Raw genomic sequence first — 16,724 nt, 5'->3', positions numbered from 1 at the left:
TCTTAAGAGGCTATTCTCTTCTTGTCATGCAATTCTCTTGCGGCCCTCAGACATTTTGAAAAAGCACGGTGAGAACGCGAGTTTCAATGAATGGCTGAAGTCGTAGCCCACCACACATATACACCTGAAAGTGCGCATGTGCAGAAAGCGATCCTAGGGATGAGCACGTACGACGGCCTTACGTAAACATATCATCAGAATGATTGACAATTGGGATGACCAATAGTCTTGATGATCCACCCGGAAAAAAGAAAATCTTCCGCTATACCTTGAATTTAAGTTTCACATAAACACTCTTACGTTACGTCTTTGCAAGGTTCAGCTGGAGATGATGATCCTTCATCCAGAGTGAGATGCCACTCAGGCATGCTGAGATGTGTCAGAAACCGTGTGATTGTCAGGCTGGAACGGCAAGAGTTGTGTGCTTTAAATGTGATTAATCTCTTGTGCCATCGAGGTCTCTTTAGTAAAATTCTCATTGCAACTGCAGCTTCTGAAAACATGTTTTGAAATTGAATGTTGTAACAGGGCTTTATTTTGTCCTTTTATATTAACCTTCCTTTATGTTATCATAATATGTTATCCAAAGTGACTAAAAGTGTCTGCAAAGTATATAAATGTACGTACAGTACACACAGTGTTCCTGTAAAACTGATTTAATGAGTGTTTTTACTATTAATATCTGAAAACTGGAAAAACTGTTCTCAGATAAAATAAATGTTATATTATATTTTCATTACTACTTTTATTTTTATTTATTTATACTAAATATACACTAAATGTTTGTGCTACAAAAGATACGTTTTCATAGAAATGAATCTATTAAATAAACAATTTATGTATATAAAAAATAAATGACAACAAAATAAATCAATTTCATACCCAAACATTAAAAGTAATGCTAAAATTTTAACATAACAGGAGGGTTTGTTTGGGGCTTTTATTTTAAAAGCTGTCGTGGATGGTTTGGGGCTTTTATTTTGAAGGGTTGTTTCCGGATATCGAGGCCGTTAGCGCATAGTAGCGCTCGTCCAGTTTATCGTGACAGAAATTAAATCTATAATATTGATGTTGAAAATGAAGCAGTAATGTTGTGGCAGCAGCTGGTTTGTGTAGTTTAATCGCGTCTGCAGGTGAGTTTGTGTCAGACACTCTCTTACATTCACTCCACATTTCACGTCATGCATCAAAGATATCACGATAAATGATTTATTCTGAACGATCGCAATGAGCTTCGATCTGCAGAGTTTCTGCTTGATGTGATATCGTCTGTCACCCGGTGTGTCATATCATGTGAACTGTTATATAAAAGTGTTTGTGCGCGCTCGCGTTTCTGTATCTCTGTGTGTATGTGTGTGTGAGACCACTCCAAAATTATTTTCTGTTTTTTATAAACTTACCATTTAACGTTATATGTCTGATCATTTTAGTTTAATTCTGTGATCAACTGACAACGTTTCTCCAGAAATCCAAATAAATATATTTGAATAATTTAACAAAAAGCTATAATGTTTCAGACCTAAGTTAATATACTGTAAAGCTTCAGATGTATTTTTAAACAACACAATTTTAAAGAAAATTAATATTTCATGCAGCCCTGATTTTTAATCACATCATCATGAGAATACAATACAAGTAGAAAAATGATTTAAAGTCGCAATGAAATTGAAACGAAAAACTAATTTGTTTTGGGATATTGAGGGGTTTTTTTAACAAATGACTTATCTGTGAGCTTAATTATTAAAATAAAATCTTGTGCCCTCATAATCTTTAATCAAAAACCTAAATCTCCTCGAAACGATCTCTCTTTACTTCCGGTCATGTTATGGCAGGTGGGCGGGGTCTGGGGAAAGGTCATAGCAACATAACCCAACTTCAAAAGATCCAATCAGTTCTCAATATTCGAATTGAAATCCCGCCCCACCTTTATTCATTAAGCTGTTTCACCCAGATATACATCACCACAGGGAAAATAAGAAAATCACTACTTCAGTTTCATGGTGACTTTAAAGGGACATTCCACATCTTTTGAAAATATGCTAATTTTCCAGCTCCCCTGGTGTTAAACATTTGATTCTTACCGTTTTGGAATCCATAGAGACAGAGCGCAGCGCGTCATAACCTGAAAACAACGCCCACCGGGGGGGGGAAAGCAATCCAACCGTCTCCATTTACTTTGTATTGCGAGAAGCCGCCTCCTTGTCATTTCTGGCTTATAACAAAAAACTGAATAATGCCTAAAAGCTGCTTTGTGACAATATGTACAGCTAACAAGCCAAAGAACCCAGAAATAAGTTTTTATAAGCTGTCGAGCCGTAAAACCCAGCCTTTAAAGAGAATAAAGTGGATCGCCGACTACGTTTTCCCCTATTGGACGCAGTTTTACTAATAGGAGTACTATGAAAAGTTGCCTGTTTCCATTCCTGTGTCTAAACTAGGGATGGGCATGATTAATCGACGATCGATAATTGATCGTTAAGGATTTAGTCGATGAGGTTAATTTGTTATTGATTAATCAAATACTTTTTTATCTAATGCAGGTTGAGTTGCCTAGCGTAGCGTGTGTCTTGAAGCAATTAAATGAATTTAACTGTGTGGCAGCAGTTCAACATTTTACCACCAGGGTGCAACATTTGAAACCATACTCCGTTTTCTGTGACCTTCCGTTTTGATTTCAAAAAAATAATCACGAAGAGGTCATGATTTTTTGGAACAAATGAGGTCTCTGTTTAAGAATGCGGCTCGCAGCTGCAGGTTCCGCTAGAGCACCACATATTCAAGCGCATATAATTCTGTTTGTCTAACTAAATGTAGTTTAACTGTTTGCCACAAGTTGATCTTGTAATAAAGGTCTCATGGAGGAAAACACGCTGTATTTTTGTATTCGACATTTTTTAATTATAAAAGTTAAATAATTATTTTTTATTATAAAAATATTAATGATTAATCGATAGTCGATCGTTAATTCTCCCGACAGTCGACTAAAAAAATGTAATCGAATGCCCATCCCTAGTCTAAACGCTCGTTTTTTGAAGTCGACAGCTTATAAAAACTTATTGTTTTTTTTTTTTTTTGGCGTGTTAGATGTACACCTTGTCACACAGCAGCTTTTAGGTATTATTCTGTTTTTAAATTTAATCTGTAAATAAGTTTTTATAAGCTGTCGACACCAAAAAACGAGCATTTAAAGACACAAAAATGGATACAGGCAACTTTTCATAGTACTTCTATTAGTAGAACTGCGTCCAATAGGGGGAAACGTAGTCGGCGATCCACTTTATTCTCCTTAAAGACTGGGTTTTACGGCTCAACAGCTTATAAAAACTTATTTCTAGGTTCTTTGGCTTGTTAGCTGTACATATTGTCACACAGCAGCTTTTGGGCATTGTTCAGTTTTTTGTTGTGGGCCGGAAATGACAAGGAGGCGGCTTCCCGCAGTGCAGGGTCGGTGGAGACGGTTGGATCGCTTTCCCCCCCCGGTGGGCGTGGTTTTCAAATTTGCATAACTGCGCTCTGTCTCTATTCAGCTGATCTCCGGGTCTGGTGCTAGCACTTTTAGCATAGCTAAGCACAATCCATTGAATCTGATTAGATCATTAGCATCGTGCTAAAAAATAACCAAAGAGTTTCGATATTTTTCCTATTTAAAACTTGACTCTTCTGTAGTTACATCGTGTACTAAGACCAACAGAAAATTAAAAGTTGCGATTTTCTTGGCCGATATGGCTAGGAACTATACTCTCATTCTGGTGTAATAATCAAGGACTTTGCTGCTGTAACATGGCTGCAGCAGGCGTAGTGATATTACGCACTGCCCAAAAATACTCCCCTTGGTTACTTTCAATAGCAGAGGACTATTTTCGGGCAGTGCGCCAGACCTGAAGATCAGCTGAATATTGTTTGACTCTAGGGGAGCTGAAAAATAGCTTATTTTCGAGAAAGTGGAATGTCCCTTTAAAGCCAATTTGGAGTGGTCTCATTACATTTTTCTAAAGATGTTCACACTAGGGTTGTAACGGTATGATAATCGTTGGTTCTGCAGTATATGCTATTAAACAATCATTAATATAAACATCAGCTATAATGACCCTTAAATAAATGCAAACAGAGAGGTTTTGGAGTTGGACATATGGTTTATTTTTAGGTACACAAGTAAAATTTTCAACATGGTTAAATGTTAAAACTAGTTGTTCAGATAGAAAGAGCTTAAAATCCTTTTAAATGACACAAAGACCATGTTAATGGGTTCAAGAATAACTAAATATTGTCCATTTGAAACTCGAAAGTCATCACTTTATTTTGTCCCTTGTTTTCCATTTTGCGTGTGATTAAACTCCCGTGATCATTGTTCAAATTTATTGAAATTTTGTTCACTTGTAGTTTAGCAATTAAACTAAACGTCTACTACAAAAATGGTTTTACTCCGCACGTCGCCTGAAGAAATCCAAAGTTGCGTCGAACGGAACCCAGATGGCAGCTGCGACAGCGGAGATAGTCACATACCCAGGGCCGGATTATCCATAGACAGGATTGGGCGAGTGCCCTGGGGCACCTGGCAATGGGAGGCACCAAGTGCTCCAGACTGCGACCAATCCTTTTTTTACAAGTACTCGCGCATGTGCGGTCACTCGTGACAAAATTACGGAATGCGCGATTGGGTTTTAACCGCTCAATTGCATGACGACACCATAGATATATATAATAAAGGCTAGATGTGTTACGGCGGAGTCTCTTAACGTCATCACATCATCAAGCAAGTTATGGTCATTTAAAAGTACCTGCATCATTAAAACTCAATGCTACGAGTGAGCGAGCTGCCTGTGGTAAGATGGCTGCCAAATGCGGACGATTCACTCAATTGGCCAGCAGTGCGGGCGAGACATCTAGCCTTTATACATATCTATGGTCAACACATCTCACTCAGACGGGCGAGAAGGCGCGCATGCGGCACGCGCGGCGCGGGTTTAAAATAAGACATTGCAGAGATGAGAGACATAGAGAGAGCGGGAGAACTTCTACATTAAACATTATAGATGAGATTGAAGGTTTTAGACATCAGTGCACAGTTAAGGAAAACTGGATAAAAGATGAGAAACGTGTAAAGGTTGTATGTATATTGCCACTCATCTCATTACAATGCTATCTGGATATAACTTATTGTATATGTATCATGTATCTTATGCCTAGAATTAGTTAAGGGGATTGTATAATTATTTGGTTTAAAACGTCCTATTCTGAAAGTTTCATCAATTGTGCATAATGACACCAACTGCATAGAGTTAAGTCTATTTAGTATTTTTCATTAATGCAGTTATTTTGGGAAAATGTGAATAATTGGATTGCAGGCTGAATCAAAAGTAAGTCTGGAGCCCTGAATGACCAGAGTTGTGCAAAAGTCTTAGGCCACCATCACCAGCTTTGTTGTTTTAGCAAAGTTTTAATGTCAATTCATATTTATTTTTATTTTTTTAAGATACAAACAGAAAATACAGGAAATTTGTACACAAAATTAAAAACAAAACAATTTTCAGAACTAAATGTCTTCTTCAGGCATCAGTCTATATATATATATATATATATATATATATATATATATATATATATTTTTTTTTTTTTTTTTTTGGGGGGGCACTTCAAATGTGGTCACCCTGGGGCACTACACTGTGTTTATCCGGGCCTGCGCGTACCTATTATTATGTCAAACTTTTATCTGAAAAAAAAATACTTTATGGAAGTACGAGTCTACCATTTAAAAAAAAAGCCACACATCTCCCATTTGAACAAAATAAGACACAAGTTATTTCTCTTTTGATTAGACAAGAATAAACCAACCTGTCCCTTCTCTGGATCAGCATAAATGGGAGAGCAAAACGTGCAGGGCCATTTTTGGGTACCTAAAATATTCGCATACTGCAGATTTTAAATTTTTTGGCGGGGTATTGAGATTAGAATGTGGCTCTAACATTTTCTCAGCATTATGTATGAGTGTAGTCATGTATAAAAAAGAAGATATACGTATCTGTATGCGCTTACATCCCTAGTTCACACACACACACACACACACTCACACTCACACTCATATATACATACATTTAATTTATTGTGTGTGTCTCAGTGTGTGTGTGTCTGTTTGTGTCAGGTGGGGTCATGGCATCAGAGGCGGTGCACTACATCCACCTTCATAACTCCAGTCAGTCTGTGCTGGAGGCTCTGAGGTCACAGCGACGCAAGGGTCTGTTCTGTGATGTCACCGTCCGCATCCATGACGCGTCGCTGCGGGCGCACGCGTGCGTGCTGGCGGCGGGAAGCCCATTTTTCCAGGACAAACTGCTACTGGGTCACTCGGAGATCTCGGTTCCTCCGCTGGTTCCCGCTGAGACGGTGAAGCAGCTGGTGGATTTCATGTACAGCGGCTCGCTGGTGGTGCTGCACTCGCAGGCGCTCTGCATCCTCACGGCAGCGTCCATCCTGCAGATCAAGACCGTCATCGACGAATGCACGCAGATCATCTCGCAGAGACGTGCCGCCATGGCGGGTGGAGCGGCGGCGGCGGCCGTGGTGCCCCTCGGGGGCGCCCTGCCCAAACAGGAGGAGGGGGGCGGCGACGGGAAAGGCCGGGATAATGGCTCGCTGCAGGGCTTCGGTTACGGTATGCAGGGGGAATGCGGGTCTGCGGCGGAGATGGCGGCCGCTCTGAGCGGCGGGGCTCAGGGAGAGGGTGACGGGCTGGAAGGTGGCGTGGGCCCTCTGATGCCCCTCGGTGAGTTAGGTGGGTCGGCGCTGTGTAGAGGGGAGGGGCTTGGTGTAGCGGGGGGTGGGGCCATGCTCAAGGCACCGAGCTGCTCGCAGGAGATCAACTATATGCTCAACCCCAACGCTGACCGAAGCTCGAGCGTCGGCTCGCAGAACGTCGCTGCGAATGAGCGGGCTCACATCGGATCTCCGGCCAGCATGGGGCGTGTAGAGTACAGCGGCGTGGGGGATGACCTGGTAGGAGGGGTGGACAGATACAGCGAAGACGACGAGAGAGACGTTCACGACGCTGAGAGGGACACTGAGAGAGACAGACAGACAGCACACACACGCAAACAGAGACAACCGCTGAGACTCCAGGTAACACAAAGTTAGCAATTGGCTAGTAACTCTTTTAAAACTCTTTTGATTCTACATTGGTGATTAAAAATTTAGGTCTCAATGTGAGTGTAAACTGTTTGTGTACATGTGTTTGTGCAGGTGTTGGGGGGCGAGGAGGTGATTGTAAAGAATGAGGGCGTGCAGGAAGGGGAGGGGCTTTTTGAGATTGATGACAGAGGAAATGCATCACAACAGTCCACATACGCACAGGTGAAACACACAGACACACATTTATACTTTTTGCTTAAAATCAAGTACTAGTACTAGAAAGTAGTCGTGTTCATAAGAGTTTAGGTTAATGATGATAAGTCTGTGTGTTTCAGGGTGGGTTCTACGAGGAGTCTGGCATGTTCTCGGGTGGGTTTTGGTCTCAGGCAGATCCGCAGGCATCTCTGGGCTCAAACCCTCGCTCCCGGGTCAACAAACCACTCACTCCCCCGCCATCCTCTCAGAGCCTCAGCAACCAGGTGTGACACCCCAAACACATTACGACAGCAGTCGCACAATGTATATCTGTACGGTGCTCTTCATAACACAGCTTTACAGATAATCAGACCTCAATGTTTAAATGTTTAACCAGTGAGCACCCAGAGGGCAAGAACAACGCCCCATGAGAACTTAAGATGGAACCTAACTCGTTACAGTCATTGTACTAGTGCTGAATATTACCTACTCATTAGGGATGTTGTGGTGGCACCCTAACGAGTGGATCAGTAGTCAGGGTCATGTATGGATGCCGTATAGACTCTGCACTGAAACGCTGCTTCAGCTTTGATTCTGTGATGCTCGCGTGGGCTGTGTGAATGGTTGACCCTCTTAAAAAGCACCCTTTTCATTGCAAAAAACAACATTGTTTTGTGTATTTGGTATAAAACAATGTGTTTGCGTGGTTTATGATTAAAAAACACATTATTTTTCCACTTATTGTACATTTTTATAGCTTCAGATTTCACTCTCTTCCTGAAACGCAGTCCCGAACATAGCAGTTATGTGTCTGAAATCGAATGTAGCATCTATGTAGGTAGGGGTGCACCGATATATCGGCCGATGATGCTTGCTATGCTTCTCAATTAATTACGGTGAAATGCCGCTACATCCAAAAGCCAGAGGGCGCTGTCGTGCAGAAACTCAATATGTGATGCAGACTTTCGTAATCACTCGGTGAGTTTCACGTCTTTGTAAACGAATGTTTAATGCATTTTAGAAAGGATTGTTCCAGTGCACCTATAAACCCATTGTAGAGGTGGGAGGTGAAACAAAAACCCGAAAACAGGGCTTTAAGTGTAAAATACCGAACTTGTCCTTTAAGTATTTTTAAATCTTAGCTTAAAACTCATTTTTAGGTTAGCTTTAATTGATTGATTGTGTTTTATGTTTATTTTACAGTGTATTATGTCTCTTTAATTTGACTCTTTTTGTGTGCTGTATGTTTGTTGTTTTAATTGTTTCTGTACAGCACTTTGAGATGTACATTTAAAGGGGCTATAGAAAATAAAGGTTGTTATTATTATTATTGTTATCGTGTGTGTGACCAAAGGGATACAGCACAGGTTATAGTTTCTCTAAGTTCATGTTTGATTTGGGTTATTGTCTCTCTTTATTCTCAGATGCTTTATCAGTTTTCTGCCAGCGAATCGCAGCCCTCGTCCTTCTTTGTTGGTGGACCTATGGTAATTGACAACTTGGCGGATTCGTGTCAGCAGGCTCCGCCCCCTGCCCCCTTGACCCCAGCTCCACCCCCTTCCACCCCAGCATGCATTGCAGGTCCGAGCTTTGCCGCTCAGGGCTCTGAGACGTCCTTCGACTGCAGCCACTGCGGAAAGTCGTTGCGTTCACGCAAGAACTACAGCAAGCACATGTTCATCCATTCTGGTATATGCTTTCACAATAATAACAATACTTCACAAGGCCAGTACTCTTACTCTACTACTCACCTGTCTGTCTTTAGAGCTGTTGACACAAACGTTCAGGGCAAAATATAAAACACATTATTATAATCATACTTACAGGTTAGGGTTAGGAGACGCATGTTGTTCTAAATAAAGTGGGTACTGAACCATCTTTTTAAGTAAATCCCTCCTTGAAAAAGTCATTTTAACCAGTGATTCTTTACCCTTTCACAGCTGAAAACGCAGCATGATGTTTACACGCTAACTAGCTGAAGTGTCTGTGGGCAGCTCAGAGTTTTCGTTTCTCCCAGGAAAGACTGTAGGCAGAGATTATTATGCAAAGTGTTCCTATCTAAGTAGATAGAGACGGGCAGAAGATTCAAACTATATGACGACTCGTTTCAGTGATTCAGAGTCGACTCCCTACGTTAGAAGCCAATAACTTTATTAATCGTGCACTTTTTGGTTACAGTGGATACACTGCAATACAGGTTATTTTGGATGGTGGATCTGTCTGGCACTTTAAGATCGTGATCGATATTCTGATATATTCTGAGATTTTCCAACCAATTTAATGAGAAAATAACATGAAGGCATTTTTATATAAAATGATTGGTTATTAAATAAAGGAATTCATATGCACCTGGGATGGCAATGAGTAAATGGTGAGTGGATTTTCACAGTTGGTTGAACTTTAAGTTCCCTTGTACAGTTTCAACTAAAATTTGTGACAGAGCCAGATGCCCATGGCTCACAGTTACCCGACCGAGACATGCGTTCATCTTACCTAAGCAGAAGTTTGAACTTTTGTACGACTGTTGTACGCTGCCGTTTGTCCTTTTTCAGGTCAGAAGCCGCATCAATGCAGCATCTGCTGGAGGTCTTTCTCTCTGCGCGACTACCTGCTGAAGCACATGGTGGTGCACACGGGCGTGCGAGCGTTCCAGTGCTCCGTCTGCAGCAAGCGCTTCACGCAGAAGAGTTCTCTCAACGTGCACATGCGCACGCACCGCGTGGAGCGCACCTTCACCTGCGGCGTATGTCACCGAGCTTTCACGCACCGCACGCTGCTGGAGAGACACGCCCTTCAACACCAACACCCTGCGCCCCTCAAACCCACCACCAGTCACATGGAGCAGGGCGGGGGCGGCGGTGGCATGAGCGGGGCCAGCGGACCAGGTCCCGTCTCCTAAAAATGAAGTGCTGGATTTAATCCCAGGAGCTTTAACACACACACACACACACACGCACACACAGCAGCAGCAGCAGCGACGTCGTCGTCGTCGTCCCATGTGTCCGGGGCGTGCTGCGATGCCTCTTGAACCTAAAAAACCTCATTAAACACAGAAACCTCATCGAGTGACTCACACTAAACCACACAGTCTTTTGCGTATGACGCACGGACTTTAACACCTCGTCTTGACTCCATTTATTCATGTTTTTATGCGCTTAATCTGTTTAAAAAACAAACAATCGGACTCATCAGAAACCATACTGACCTCAGGACCAGAAGGGACACTTCAGAGATGATTACCTCCATTTTTATTTCAACCTCAACCTCCATTTTTTAATTTTTTTATCAAGTATATGCATAAGTATGACATTAATATTTTTATGGTGGAATGATATGTTAGAGTTGTTACGTAAGAGTTTTACTCTTTTGCTTAAACGGTGCGCGTTTCTCCATGCGATTATGGGCTGAAATATTGTACTCTGCTTTGTTTTCTGTATCCAGCATGCGCTTGCGTTACGCTGCATGAAGCTGCATTAAATGCGTTGTGACATTGACGTGTCGTCTGGTTTCTTGATTGTTGTTTACTGTGTTAAAGCATTAAAGCAGTGCTCATCATGACTTGTGTGGCAGGACTGTCTTTGATTTTCCCCGTCTGGAAAACATGATGATCCCAGCTAGATGTTCAGAAGGGACAGCAGGGAGGGATTTAGTAAAGTCAGACCCTCACTGGTCTTATAAGGTTTCAGATGTTCACTGAGTCTTTCTACATATATGATCATCACTTTGTCCTGCTGGAGCAGCAGATATAAAGACAGAATATTTGATTATTATAACAGAACAGAATCAACATGTTTTAAACATGCATAGAGAATCTATGGCCGAATCCCAAACCGCCTACTTTCATACTATAGTATGTAAAAAGCGCTACTTTGCGTACTATATAGCCTAGTATGGAAGTAGGCGGTTTGGGATTCAGCCTATATGTTTATAAAACATAATAATGTCAAAGCATCCGTACAAAAACATACATGAGCGTATAAAAGTGTGACAATGGAAAATACAGACTAAATAATAAAGCCATGATGGAAGAAAAGTTTGTGCAAAATACCAAAACAATGTACACAGTGACGCAACTCAACAAAGAGCTTAAAGCAAAATAAATAAATCCTGATCTTTTCTACGGATTGAATCTTTTAATCTAAATGTTACTGTATACAGACGCGTGAACTCGCTTCACGAATCAGTTTGATTCACGCCTGATTGATTCAGTTTGAAAGAATCGATCAGTTTAATGATTCGTAGCTGTCAAATTAAAAGAATCGGTTTGTTAAAGGAATCGAGTTTATTCAGTCGCTGCTGGTTTCAGTTTGTTTGTGTCTCTGGGATTTGCAGAAAAGAAGATTGGTAAGCAAATTCAATGGAGATTTGAGTAGTGCAGTGCAGATTTATACAAACAAGCACAGATCCATGTAAGTTAACGTTATAAATTTGTCTTGTGGGTCAGCTCCTGTGCATTTATCTTCAGCAGGTCATGTCTTGTTCGTTTGTAAATGTTTGTTTGTTGTTTATATCTCTGTATAAATAAAGCAGAAAGAGTTGTAACAGACGAGGAAAGTTTAACAGCTGCTTTTTCTGTAAGTGGGTTAAAGTTCACAGACTCGATGTGAAGCTGTTTTTACTTTAGTGAAGATTTCGGATGTGTGTCTATATCAGTATCGATGCTAGACTAACAAAGTAAAATTTAAGATTAAGTTACAATTTAAGTCACGATCAAAGTTTCTTCGTTCAACACTTGAAAAATAAACCATAAACAACACGCATAAAAATAGTTTACGCTAAATGAGAGACAAAGCTATTAATGTGTCGTTTAAAAGGTTGCAAGTGTTTAATAAATGTTCGTATCTTTTTAAGATGTGTTTGTCGAGTGAACGGACGCCGCCGTCAAGTGATACACGCTGAACAACACGAAAATTGATTTCTGGTTGCCTGTTTTCATTACGATTTCAGAAATAAATCCTAAAATGATTCGATATAATCGACTAAACTTGTGGTGTGCAGTTTCATAGTGGCGAACAAAAATATATAACAGCTTTAAAAGCGGAAGAGTGAAAAGATCCCTCGCGCGATCTAAGCCACGCCTTCTCCTGTCAGTACCAGACATTTCAAGTGCAAATCACATAACTTTGCAATAATAATGAGGTAGATATCTTATATTTTTATACAACTTATTGGTTTTGTAACATTTTATGATCCTAAGACTGAATATATATACATACATACATAACGTTACATATTGGTCTGGTTGGCTGGTTTAAGATGCAAGTATCTTGTATGTTTTTAAAGGACATATTCAGTCTTTATTCACCGTGGAAACATTCCAGCTCACCTTATCTGTTTCAATGAGAAATTCCTCTAATGACAAACTTTGTTGATTTTCTGAGTGAAAGTGTTTAATGACAACAACTTTCAATGTACTAACCTTTTTATCAAAATGTGTGTCGTTTGTTTAAGAAAATAAAAAAGAGAAAAATGTCTTAAAATTATAGAGGTGTGTTGTTGACAGTACAATTCATCTATGATAGCAAACCAGTTTGTAGTGGAGAGAGAGAGAGAGAGAGATTGAAAACCATAAATTGATACTCATCAAAGATGGGAGACTTGATAGATGTAAATGTAACTAGTAAAGGTGATGAATGCAAGCACACATTAGTTAAAGGATTTTTTTGTCATTGAATACAGTATATATTATATTTATACCACTGGGCTGTTGAATGCTTTATTCTGATTGGCTGAGAAATGTTTCATGGGTGTTGATTATTTTTCTGTAAACTGCACACCTAACCTTTAAAATGTCTTAAAAATAGGCGCCAGAGCAATTTTTGTGGTAACCGTGGTATAAGAGGAATAATTGACTCCGGTCCTTTGAATTAATAGATAATAATGCACACCCGCGGTGTAACTCAGCATAACCACCTTTACTGTGCGTTATTTTCAAATAAATCAACGGCCTGTCGTCAGTTACTCCATATATATTGATGTTTTGTTGTTGAATCATGGTTAGGGTTTATCTGGAACACATTTGGGCTTAAATGGGGCCAAAGTATCAATTAAACACACTCCTGATTTTTAAATTGATTAAATTAGGGTTCAAAAATATACATTAACTAATTAATACATTTCTAAATTAGTACACATCTAGCATTTTATCTTTTTTTTTCTTATAAATCAACTAATTGTCTATAATAAACACCTTTTAACTTTATTTAAACTGCTTTCCAGCCCGACCAGCTAAAAAGGTGTCCAAAACCCCCTCTAAAACCAGAATGAGAAACAAGCGTACATCAGCCAATCAGTTTAGCCCTTGCCAAATTGAACAGTTTGATTGAGATAAATTTGACAGATTAATCACAATATTGTTATTATTGAATTTTTTGAATATGTGTTTTTTCAGACTATTGTTAGGGCGGTGATCAACATGTGTTTGTGTTTTACAGACGATGACGGCAGCATTAAGGGTGGCTCTTCAAATGTGTTGCCGTAGTAACCACATACCTCTACGCATGCTCAGTAGGGGTGTAGCGTACAGCAGCGTATCACTAGATGAGCTGAACGAGCCCAACGATCACTCGCGTGCGCTGTTTTCACGCTCTGTCATTGGAACATTTTTTCAGGAACAACCTCTGCTCACAAACCCATTTACCCAAGATGCACTGCTCAGAGCCTACCTGCAGCGACATCTACCTGTACAGGTATGACATGTGCACACACAGTGCAGGAGAGATAAACCTGTGACACATACAGCTATAACACACCCACGCACACCCTGCGCAGCACACACACACACACACACACGGGCGGCAGTGGCTCAGTGGTTCATGTAGGTTGTCTACAAACCGGAAGGTTGGTGGTTCAATCCCCGGCTCCACTGGACTAAATGTCGAGGTGTCCTTGAGCAAGACACCTAACCCCAGCTGCTCCCGACGAGCTGGATGGCGCCTTGCATGGCTGACACCGCCGTCGGTGTATGAATGTGTGAGTGAATGTGAGGCAACATGTACAGCGCTTTGGATGGCCATTGGTCTGTTAAAAAGCGCTATATAAATGCAGTCCATTTACCATATAAGAATGATCAGCAGTCACCTAATTATGTGTGTTAAGGAGGTTGAAGGAGATCTCTTGCGTTTTGGCGAGCGGATCGTCAGTGAGATTGACGCGTTGGGACGCCAGTGTGAGCTGAATCCCCCTCGCCTGCAACACTTTGATGCGTGGGGGAGACGCATTGACAGCATCATCACCTGCGATGCATGGACACGCTTAAAACACCTATCTGCTCAAGAGGGACTGGTGGCAGCTGGATATGAGAGGACCTATGGAGAATGGAGGTAAGACCTTACATTAACATCTTTATCCACACCGCAGACACCAGCCTGAAAGATTCCTAAAAGTGTGTGTTGTGTGTGTGTGTGTGTGCGTGTGCAGCCGTGTATATCAGATGAGTAAGATTTACCTGTTTGCACCCTCGGCTGGACTTTACACTTGCCCTCTGGCCATGACTGATGGAGCTGCTAAAGTCATTGAGGTGAAACACACACGCACACCTAATTAACCTAAATTATAAAATTGTGTAAATGAATAACTAGAAAATTTTAAATGAGTGATTTTAATTGTATTATTAAATCGTATTGAATTAATACCATTTACAAACTCATAGCATAAGTGTTGTGTGGGCATACGCGTGTCTGTGTGTAGTCTCTTGGTATGCCTGTCAGAGAAGCATTTGTCCGTCTGACCTCACGTGACGAGCAGCAGTTTTGGACATCAGGACAGTGGATGACGGAGAGGAGAGGAGGATCTGATGTCTGTGAGTAAACATCTAACACACATTCATCTATCTGACAGATGTTTGTTAACCCTTTTGATGAAATGTAAGCGACTGCTTGTTTGTTGTTGTCTCTACCGGAACGGAGACGGTTGCCAGGCGACAGCAGGACGGGTGGTTTAAGCTGTACGGCTTTAAATGGTTTACCTCAGCAACAGATGCTGACATGACCCTGACGCTGGCCCGCATCACAGATGCGCATGGATGCACAACACCAGTAAACACACACACACACACACACACACACACACACCTGATCCAGTTTATAGTGTGTGGTCAGTAGAGCTGGTGAAGAGGTACTGATCCTCTATCAGGTGTGCTGTAAGGATACAGACAGATGAACATCACACATCTCCTGCGTCCTGCTGTTGGGTTCCAGCTGTTTTTGTTTCTCTCCAGATGTTTATACAGATAACACAGAGACTGAAGTGATTTCTCAGACAGCTTACTAACCCTAACCTAACCCACACTTTACTTTATGAAGTACTTGGAGAACTAGAAGATGTAAACCTTTTCTTTCAGATTGTCAGTGGTGTTTGTGTGTTTGTAGGGCAGCAGGGGTCTGTCTCTGTTCCTGGCTAAGGTTCGAGATTCTCATGGTTCCTCTAATGGTGTTGAAGTGCAGAGACTTAAGGATAAATTGGGCACCAGGCAGGTGCCAACAGCAGAACTGCTGCTAGATGGGATGAAAGCTCAGCTGGTAAATATACATCCAATACATATACATTATACCTGTCTGTCTCTGTCTGTCTCGTCTGTCTGTCCGTGAAATGATATCAGTGTTGTTGTTTTTCTGTCTCTTTAGGTGTCAGAAGAAGGAAGAGGTGTGGCGTCTATTGCTAATATGTTGACTATAACTCGTATTTATAACACGGTGTGTGCTGTGGCCGCTATGAGAAGGTGATGATACTCAACACTCATTCTCATCTCATCAGAAAATAAATACACAATACTTACAGCAGCATTACACACAGGTCCATTAGCTAAAGGTGTGTGTTTTTGTGTCAGGATAACGCAGCTGTGTCGGGAGTATTCCTGTAAGCGCTCAGTGTTTGGCAAACTGCTGAAGGATCATTCACTGCACGTTCAGACGCTCAGCAGACTGGAGGTAAACACACACACACATCTACGCACTGTTTGTGTGCAGTTTGTGCTGTAGTGTTGCTGCAGTGTGCGTTTGTTTTCAGATTGAGACGCGTGCTGCATTTCTGCTCACAATGGAGATCTGTCGTCTGCTGGGCCGAGAGGAGAACAGAACCTCCACAGAGAGAGACGCACACCTGCTGCGACTGCTCACACCTGTAGCCAAACTCTACACCGGAAAACAGGTGAGACACACACACACACACACACACACACACACACACACACACACACATACGTGTTTTAGTACATTTGTGAGGACCATGACCCGAGGGTGTGTTGTGAGGACCCAGTGTTCCCCTGACACTAGGACAATGAAAAAAATATTTTGACCACTAGGGGGGAGTAGACAAACAGAATATCACTTAAAATTCCAACAAACACGATACTCGCGAAACTGGTGAAGTTGGTCGGGGTTGTGAGGACACGGCGGTTGCTATGCAGA

The 16,724-nt window shown here is 41.3% G+C and overlaps 2 protein-coding genes across 4 annotated transcripts in view; both read left to right on the top strand.

The window, feature by feature from the left end:
• Positions 1-974: 974 nt before the first annotated feature.
• zbtb45 (zinc finger and BTB domain containing 45) lies at positions 975-10,811 on the top strand. Of its 2 annotated transcripts, none has more exons than XM_073860089.1 (6): positions 975-1,133; positions 6,140-7,113; positions 7,234-7,344; positions 7,458-7,601; positions 8,742-9,006; positions 9,870-10,811. In XM_073860089.1, the coding sequence occupies exons 2-6, from the start codon at positions 6,148-6,150 to the stop codon at positions 10,214-10,216; spliced, it is 1,833 nt and encodes a 610-aa protein (XP_073716190.1). In that variant the 5' UTR covers positions 975-1,133; positions 6,140-6,147; the 3' UTR covers positions 10,217-10,811. The 2 variants fall into 2 exon arrangements, with proteins under 2 accessions (XP_073716190.1, XP_055059952.2); XM_055203977.2 differs by having other exon boundaries at positions 977-1,133; positions 6,116-7,113.
• A 699-nt stretch (positions 10,812-11,510) lies between these two features.
• The window catches only part of LOC129443785 (acyl-CoA dehydrogenase family member 11), a 29,087-nt gene continuing 23,873 nt past the window's right edge, over positions 11,511-16,724 (top strand). Inside the window, exons 1-10 of one of the 2 annotated variants that reach the window (XM_055203972.2) lie at positions 11,511-11,661; positions 13,752-14,006; positions 14,416-14,639; positions 14,737-14,836; positions 15,007-15,118; positions 15,211-15,353; positions 15,687-15,836; positions 15,942-16,036; positions 16,145-16,244; positions 16,324-16,464. In XM_055203972.2, coding sequence (XP_055059947.2) covers positions 13,755-14,006; positions 14,416-14,639; positions 14,737-14,836; positions 15,007-15,118; positions 15,211-15,353; positions 15,687-15,836; positions 15,942-16,036; positions 16,145-16,244; positions 16,324-16,464 — 1,317 coding nt within the window. In that variant the 5' untranslated portion in view covers positions 11,511-11,661; positions 13,752-13,754. Of the gene's footprint in view, positions 11,727-13,751; positions 14,007-14,415; positions 14,640-14,736; positions 14,837-15,006; positions 15,119-15,210; positions 15,354-15,686; positions 15,837-15,941; positions 16,037-16,144; positions 16,245-16,323; positions 16,465-16,724 lie in introns of both variants that reach the window. The other variant, XM_055203974.2, reaches the window with a different exon arrangement.

This window comes from Misgurnus anguillicaudatus, chromosome 3 (genome assembly GCF_027580225.2).
Source record: "Misgurnus anguillicaudatus chromosome 3, ASM2758022v2, whole genome shotgun sequence".
Classification (NCBI taxonomy): domain Eukaryota; kingdom Metazoa; phylum Chordata; class Actinopteri; order Cypriniformes; family Cobitidae; genus Misgurnus; species Misgurnus anguillicaudatus.
This window is presented reverse-complemented; position numbering and strand designations above follow the sequence as displayed.

Coding starts and splice junctions, on each gene's coding strand:
- zbtb45 (XM_073860089.1), top strand. CDS start 6,148: ATGGCATCAGAGGCGGTGCACTACATCCACCTTCATAACTCCAGTCAG. Junction 7,114..7,233: donor GACAACCGCTGAGACTCCAG/GTAACACAAAGT, acceptor GTGTTTGTGCAG/GTGTTGGGGGGCGAGGAGGT. Junction 7,602..8,741: donor CTCAGAGCCTCAGCAACCAG/GTGTGACACCCC, acceptor CTTTATTCTCAG/ATGCTTTATCAGTTTTCTGC.